We start from the raw sequence: 8,495 nt of genomic DNA on the forward strand, positions 1-8,495 counted from the left end.
CAATGCATTTTTCTAACAAACACTACTCCATCCCACCCAAAATTATAGTCTTGTTTGACTAAAGAAACGGATTTTAAGAAATGTGGAATATAGGGTATAAGAAAGTGGGAAAGTGTATAAGTGGAAAAGTAGAATACAGTGTAGGGAAAAGTGGAAAAGTAGAATATAGTGCAGGGGAAAGTGTAAAAAGTACTCCATCCGTTTCTTGTTGTTCTTTAAATTTTTCCTTTTGAGTGTCTCAAAATATTTTTTTCACATTTCCTTTATATTATCACATAAATGTTTTAATATTCTATCAAAATTCGTGTCAAACGATTATTTTAACCAATTAAATTCATTAGGTCATTTAATCTCTAACAGTTTTCTATTGGGACAATAAAATTTTCTCATTTTCCCAATATCTGAATTTTGATAAGAGTGAAAACATTATAAGTTAACGTATTTTTTCTTATTTAAATAAAAAAAATAGAGTAATCTCAATGTACATTAATTAGTCGTTAATAAACGTGTAAAATGCCAAACGTAAAGAACAAAAACAACGGAGGGAGTAGAATATTGTGTATAGAAAGTGGGAAAGTGTATGGGAAAGTGGAAAAAGTAATGTCCAAATAAGGAAACATGAGTATAATTTTGGGATGTCCAGAGTATGTAGACAATGATTTTTTATCCTTCGTTCGGATAATTTGCTCATCTTTCATGAAATGACCTGTTGACAAAGTATTAGGTGTACTCTCTTTTTATCAGGTGCTCTGTTAATATGGAAGACGAATAATATTTAGGGTTCTTTCAAACTAAATACAGGTTATTATTATTCACATAAAATCAGGAAATTACTCATTTCTCAAGATGTTTAGCATAATGCAACTAACCCTTTGCCTAGAAACTTAACCTTAATTATACACATGCATGCACATGTTTACCAGTCACGAAGGAGTCGATCTGAAGGGAATACAGATGGAGACATGGAGTGCTACTTCAATAACAGTTTATGCATTTATGTACAAGTAGTAGCATCTACTACTACTTCTAATACGGAGTTGTTTGTAGTTCTGATCTTACATATATTGCCTAAATTTATCATTTGGTCTGTTCCCGTTTACGTCTGAGGCTTCGGGCCTACGGCATTAAGCTAGACTGCTGCCACAACCCCCCTGCCCGAATACTTATCAGCAGCTAGTAGCAGAAGAAAATCAGCAATCTGAGCAACATTTTCAAAATAACTAAATACAACACGTTTTTTTACATCTTACGCAATCAAATAATAATATGGTAATGAATTGAAGTAAATGCGTGTATAATCAATTGGAATTTTATCATACATTATGTACTGTTTCCAAGCCCCCTTGTTTTTACATAGCTAGCCAGCTGCAATAACATTTACAGCAGTGCCTCCAAATCACTCAATCTGTATGGTTGGCACACGTAATATGCATGAGTGTCGAAGAGACTTGTTAAGCACTCAACTTAATTCGATTTTATATGAACACCATACCTTATAGAATTCAAGTCAGGGTAAGTTGCAATTGCATCCGTAAAATCCTACAAGATGGGAGCCTCTAATTAATATGGAGTAAGTTAAATTATTTTTATTGTAGTTACTAGTTAGATAAAAAAGACTGATAAGTTCAGCTCATGGTTTTTTTTATCAGAGCAGGAAAGATTAAGCTATAAGCTAGGATTCCGATTCCAATAAATTTCTATAAAGCAATTAACTCACCTGGTTAGCAGTGGATGGTGTGTAAGTTATCACACAAGGCATTCCAGCCTTTGTTGCAGCCTGCAAGTACAGGAAGGTTTTGATACGGATTAAGGTATACATTCGTGTAACATGGTCTGCTATGAATATTTAAGATCTCTAACATTCTTACGTGTAGGCTTCAAGAGTCAAGACTGTCAAAATAAAAATAAAGAGCCAGGAATATTGAGAGTTGAGAAACAGCTAATAAATTTATTTGCATACACTCGAAAACCAATTTTATCAGCCAAGTATTTTTCAAAACAAGTGATGCTAATGTCACCTTTTCCTAAGCTTTTATGGGAATACTTTCCAGATCTCAATCAGTTTGCAATTTTCAACCCCTTCAGAAGGAGTCGCAGTCAGCATAATGAGAGTGGTCAGTTCGCTCGTGCAACTAATAGGACTGAATTTTATTTATATTATTACTATTATTATTGCTAAGTTTCATTGCAATGTCGTGGATTGTGGTTAACAGTGATTTTCATGGTCAATATAGAACACGAGGGGGGTGGGAGGGGTTTGGCTCATACCATACATGTAGGTATCAAAATAAGAGGATTATGCTCGATCTTGAATAGAACAAAATATATGGTATTAGGGATCAAGTTCCAACCCATACCACTTTGGTTTCATTCCAAATTCCAAATCCATACCACTATGTGAACCAAAAGCCCCCTATAGATTTCTTTCTCCTCTGTTTATGCTTTCATGGATTAGGAGACCTTAAATCTGTTGAATTTTTTAAATTCTAAAAATAAGAGTCGTGAATATCAAGGAAATAAAAATGTCTGTTTATTTTCAAACTGGAAGTGTCATAATTACAGATATAGAGCAAAATTTGTGTAAGAAATCTCAGTTTTGCATATTCCTTGGTTCTTAATAGAAAATGCAGTTGCAGTGTACCTGGAGGCCAATGACACTATCTTCTACTACCAAACAGTTGCTCCCCAACACACCTAGCTTCTGCAACATTTGGAAACAAAAAGTATCATATTTTCACTTAAGCCACAGATGAAAACTGACAGCGTTCAATGAATGTATGTGTGCTACATTGATCTACCTCAGCAGCAGCAAGGTATATTGACGGATCAGGTTTCTTTTCTTTGACGTCATCACCTGAAATAGAGAAAACTGGTATTTGAGACCCTCAGAATGAAGATATTCAACACCACTACCATATGTTTTCGATCTGTTCTTACATATTACAGCTATATAGACGTATATTTAATCTGATCTCAATATTCAAGAATGTGACAGTCTGACAGATATAGTCAACACACCTGCAAGAAAGCAATCAAGACCGTGGAAGCGATCCTGTGAAAGGAGAAAGTTAAGTTAAGCAGAGGGGACAGGAACTGGAACTGTAAGCTGTTTTATCAAATGGAAGAAGGAGCTTACTAGTCCTATCAGACTCTCAAGAGTGAGTATAACTGAACTTTTGGTTGCAGCAGAGCACACAGCTAGCTTCTTCCCCTACAAATACAAAGGCGAAAAAGCCCACCGCATAAATATGATTCGTGCATACCTAGGTTCATTGTCAGTCAAAGAAAGGAGAAAAGATGTCTCAAGCAAAAAGAACAAATCAGCAGCATTTAGTGGTAACTGTTAAAATATTCCAGCTACAGTTCAGAATAGATGCATTACTCCCACAACTAAGAATAACTATATTAGTTGAGTAGTTTAACTCACGGAAGCCTTTGCTTCATCCATCAATCTCAAAACTCCAGGTCTTGGTTGCACCTGGTACAAAAAAAAGTAGAAGTTTTTAGCACAAAACTCCAATCCAGTCTTGAATACAGAACAAAAGAGGGACAGAAACGTCTAGAAAAGGGAAAAGACTTACTGAACCAGACTTGATAATTTCTTGGTACCTTTCTGTTTTCCAGTCCTACAAAACTACGAGCAGAATCAGCTAAGCATCCCCCTTTTCAAGGACAACATCACTGTACAACAAGGAACAACACTTTTATAGTCATATAGATAATAATACAGGAACCTGAAGGATATCGATCAACTTTGATCTATCAGTATCATTTTCTGGAGGTGTATCAGAGACTGTCGAAGTAGGCCATCCATGCTCCTTGAAGTACCTTGCAATTGATTTCTGACCAATCAGTGAAGCAAAATGAAAACAACCTACTCAACAGGTAGAAAGACAGATACCTACTTGTGAATGAATGTTTTTACTTGTTTATTCTGGTTGACCATAACAACCAAAAACAAGATCAAGAAACCAGACTGCGTATGGATAGGAGGGCATGCTAAGAATTGATCATACACACTATTAAAAAAAACATAAATTTCCTTTTAAAAAAAGACTATCAAAACAAAGGCACAGAATTTTTATGTGGTTCAGCATCTTAATAGATTCATGATTTCACTGGAATTTCTTATTTCTTCATAGTGATACTCTGTACTATTCTGTTTCCACTAGGTGTGACACATCATATAATCATAGTGTCATCATTACCATTACCCCATTGCCTCAAAGAGGCTCCCGCAAGAAGCGGGGTAAGGGGGGGTCGGGTGTACGCAACCTTACCCCTGCAATTGCAGAGAGGTTGTTTCCAATTGACCCAAAAGCGATAACGGGATGACAACGGGAAGACCATCTTCTACTTCATGGAAAGGAAGAGAAGAGGTTTTAAGAGCCATTTTGATTTAGTCCATTACATCCCACAGCCAAAAGAACAAATGAATCTTTGGCTCCATCGGAAATGGACAAATCATATAATCAGTGTGTTTGATATAATTCAGCTGGGTACTTGTCTAACTTCCCCTCTCTCTTTTAACATGCCAGAGAAAAAGAGAGGGAGGTTGATGCAAGATGAGAATTATGATGCCTACATGATTCTCATAGACAATGTAAGCTATATATCAACAAAAATACCTAATTTACATATGTCTCGCATATGTAATTCGAACAGGCAGAAGAAGCCTCCTGGGGAACTCAAAACGTTGAGATATTACATGTCACCCAATATGCTATTTGAACAACAGCAATATCAGAGCCTCGACAACAAAAAGGATGGGATCAGCTATAGGATCCAAGATGTATTCCCCATGAATCAACCGCTCAAGTGAATCAATCGGCTATTGAAACCAAAAGAGAAATCTTTACTAGCTACACTTTGGAGTTGCTACTCCAGACAATCGTAAATGGTACATGGACTATAATAGACCTCTAATAATTTACTCCGTATTTGCTAGCTATCTATACAATCACTTGGAGGCACTAACTACAACATCTTTTAACTTGTCCAAGTTTTAAGGTTTCACAGATATTTTCGGTCAACTCTAACTTTTATTTTCTAAATGAGTGCTGGATCACCTACTTCCAGCACAAAGAAACACCATTAAAAGATATTAGCAATTGATCTTACTTTCATACACTGTATAAACTTGGAAGTAAATCCCTAAAGCTCCCACCTCATAATAATTAATCAAAATACAAAATACATTTGATTCGAAGCCAAAAGTGACTTGCTAAAGCTAAGAAATCCAACAGAGAAGTTGAGTTCCAAGAATTCAGCAATATAATGTTAGATAGATGACTTTACCTTGACCAAATCAGAAACTTTTCTAAAAGAATTGGTACAACATTGATGTTAAAGCATGAATTGCTTGCAAGTTTGCATTGCAATGATTAACATAAAAAGCTCTAAACAAGGTAAAGGCATCCAAAATTACATCATGAAGTTGCAGCAATTCCACCATTGCAAAATGCATACGACCTAAACCCAACAAAGGGGAACTATGGTCTATGGCCCTACCTCTAAGGCTCTAAGCCATACCCAACACCTTTTCCTACTCTTTCCAAATTTAATTGTCACATTACTACTCCGTTTTTCAATTTAGAGTATCAACCCGATTATTAATTCCAGACTGAGGGAGTAATCACATGAACTTTCATAAATGTGATAAATCAGTGAAACAATTGCAACAAGAACTTGGATTTCAATTAATTGCTTATTAGTCAATTTCACAGAAGCATACAAAAGGAAGCTTTAACGTAAATCACAAAATTGGAAAGCAATTAAAGAGATAAAAGATAGTAAAATACCAACGCATCTTAGGTTTTCCCCCTCCGATACGATTCTGAAGAACATCATAAAACTCAACATCCCAATCAAGAGGTCCATCCGAAGAAGAAGAAGGGCAACGAACATTGAAGAAAGTGAAGGCATCGTTGTAGGCTTGGCGATGTAAGTCTTCGGACTCTAGAATTACGCCATCGCAATCAAATATCAATGCTACCATAGAATTTGCGGATGCTTTTACGGATGATGATGGTGATGAGAAGCAGCGGTGGTTCGGCTTTCTAGGGCGAAGTGGAGGAGAGAGACGGATGGCGTTAAAGGAGAGAGAATGCGAAGAGCGAGAGGTGAATGCGGCGGAAGAGAGCGGCGGAGAGGAGAGACGAAAGTGGTGGTGCTTTGCATTTGCTAGTGTTTGTGATTGCGCCACCACTGATGATGAGGCGCTCATCGCCATCCTAATCCTTTCTTTTCAATTTACACCAGAAATGGAGGGAGAGTATTGGATAGAGTATGATTTGTTGCCGCCGATTTTTTCCTTTTAACTTCTTCTTTTACCCAAATCTTACACAAATTCTTAATTACACTCGTAAATGCTTACTCCTCGTGGCGGGGAGGCCAATATTTGATATGTATTTCAAGATACATATCACCCCATTAAACGACAAAATAGATATAAGATAAAAGTTAAAGCAGGTGTCATTTTTAAAAGAACATATGCCATTTTGGAAAAATGGATGCCATTTTTCAAAAATCGATGCCATTTTTAAAAAACGGATGTCATTTTCAAAAAAATTGATTTTGTCCTTTAGCGTTTATCTTATCCCTATTTTGTCGTTTAGTGGATAACATGTATTTGTGAAATACATATCAGATATTGATTTATACTTCCTCGCTTACTCCTATCCTAAAGACTCGCAACTTTTAAACTTTTACATTATTCACATTTTATATTTCAACTATTGTTGATGATTTTTATATCAGATAAAACATAGGCATGTGAAATTTTGTTAGTTTCTTCTCAATGTGTATTTTCAAAAGATCAACTTTTTATAATTTTTGCTGGAAGAGAATTTAAGATATTAACAATAAACATTATGCATTAATATGCGTAAAAGTAACTAATTTTACGAGTATTTCAAAATAGATGAAGTATTATAAAGCTGATGTAAAGTTATTTTATAAAGACAACTATGTAGGAGTACGAATTAACCTTTTAAATATGTATCCATCGAACACATGTTAAAATTTCAAAAATGGGGGTAAAAGACTAAAAGTTATCCAAATGTACAATAAAATTATTGTTCACCCGGATACATACAAGACCTTATTACTTTTTTTGAGGGAAACATATTTATAGTGTATCATTATTCGACGCCCACAAACGCTAATATCGCCCTCGTTTTTAAAATAAAAGTACATTTACCCTTATAAACATCATTCCCACCTCCCATCATTTTCACCCCTCCCTCGTCTTCGGCAGGCTTTCCGACATCCATCATCCTTATCTTCTTCCCTTCACCTGAAGGAAATAATGTCCTTGGTCCAAGTATGCATTCAATGTTAAGTCTAATAAATGCGGTTCAGTATTAATTAACAAGTTAATAATTCAGTGAGATCAAGTGAGCTGAATGCCTAGCTAGAGGCCGCTTCAGTTCAAGTGGAATTAATGATATTAATCCACAGCTTACTCTTGACTGAACCCGTAGGGTCACACAAATAGTACGTAAACGGATCAAGTATTTAATGGCATTAAATACTCTATCTATGGATATTCGGAATCGACGGATCTTGGTTTCAGTGGGAGCTGAGATCATCACAAGCAAGAAATGAATACTCCGGAAACGATGATATTGCCGGAAACGGAAATATGGATCGTATCGGAAATATAAATATTATCCAAGTCGTAGATGTTGCCGGAAACGGAAACATGGTACGTATCGGAAAATATTATCGGAAATGGAAATATTGTCGGAATCAAAAATAGTTCCGCAAACGGAAATATTAAATATTTGTTCGAAACGGAAATTAATTCCGGAATCGGAAATATTAAATATTGTTCGTATCGGAAATGAATTCCGGAACCGAAAATTTAATCAGAAGCGTATCGTACGAATAAGCATCGGACGAGGCCTGCCGGACGAAGGCCCAGCACGAAGCCAGGCCATCGCCCAGCAAGCAAAGACGCGCGCCAACGCCCAGCCCAAGGCAGCGCCAGGCCCACCGCAAGGCAGGCCCAGCGCGCCAAGGCAAGGCTGCCCAACGTGGGCTGCGTGGGCCGAGCGCACGCGTGCGGGCGCCCTCGTGGCTCCGTGCGTGTGTGTTTGTGTCCATGCACAATTCCTAAATCTATTAGGATTTGGTGTATGATTAAACTCCTATTTCTATTAGGATTATTTAATTAATTAGAGTCCTTGTAGGATTCTAAGTTTAATTAAATCGTATCCTACTAGGATTCCAATTCCCTTTCCAAACCTCTATAAATAAGGGTCTAGGGTCATAATTTATAAACACGATTGAAGTATTCAAAGGGCAAGTTTTTGAAAGAAAATTCAGCCACACTCTTGCACAATAATAGCCGAAAATTCCTAAGCACCTTAAGGGCGATTCTAGTTGGTCAATCTTGAGGCGGATCCGGACGTACTGTGGACTATCTACGGAGGGACGACACTTGGAGTCCTAAAGACTTGTTCTTGTTCGGTTCGGGCGCAGCTAGGGAA

General features: G+C 36.8%; 1 protein-coding gene across 4 annotated transcripts; it reads right to left on the reverse strand.

The window, feature by feature from the left end:
- Positions 1–781: 781 nt before the first annotated feature.
- On the reverse strand, positions 782–6,313 carry LOC110793917 (haloacid dehalogenase-like hydrolase domain-containing protein At4g39970). Of its 4 annotated transcripts, none has more exons than XR_002534834.2 (12): positions 5,802–6,313; positions 3,735–3,828; positions 3,582–3,626; positions 3,428–3,478; positions 3,137–3,211; positions 3,019–3,052; positions 2,799–2,854; positions 2,642–2,701; positions 1,718–1,777; positions 1,493–1,539; positions 1,320–1,405; positions 782–1,151 (listed from the first exon to the last, which is right to left on the reverse strand). XR_002534834.2 is itself a non-coding variant. In XM_021998855.2 (11 exons), the coding sequence occupies exons 1-11, from the start codon at positions 6,230–6,232 to the stop codon at positions 1,378–1,380; spliced, it is 981 nt and encodes a 326-aa protein (XP_021854547.1). In that variant the 5' UTR covers positions 6,233–6,313; the 3' UTR covers positions 1,200–1,377. The 4 variants fall into 4 exon arrangements, 1 of the variants encoding a protein (XP_021854547.1); XR_002534832.2 differs by having other exon boundaries at positions 782–1,173; XR_002534833.2 differs by having other exon boundaries at positions 782–1,198.
- Positions 6,314–8,495: the final 2,182 nt, after the last annotated feature.

Source organism: Spinacia oleracea, chromosome 3, assembly GCF_020520425.1.
Source record: "Spinacia oleracea cultivar Varoflay chromosome 3, BTI_SOV_V1, whole genome shotgun sequence".
Classification (NCBI taxonomy): Eukaryota; Viridiplantae; Streptophyta; class Magnoliopsida; order Caryophyllales; family Amaranthaceae; genus Spinacia; species Spinacia oleracea.

Bases quoted from the DNA above. Each gene is read 5' to 3' on its own strand.
- LOC110793917 (XM_021998855.2), bottom strand. From the start codon at position 6,232: ATGGCGATGAGCGCCTCATCATCAGTGGTGGCGCAATCACAAACACTA. The intron at 2,702-2,798 runs GTAGATCAATGT...CAAATGTTGCAG, and splicing joins TATACCTTGCTGCTGCTGAG to AAGCTAGGTGTGTTGGGGAG. The intron at 1,406-1,492 runs GTATGGTGTTCA...CCAACCATACAG, and splicing joins CCTGACTTGAATTCTATAAG to ATTGAGTGATTTGGAGGCAC.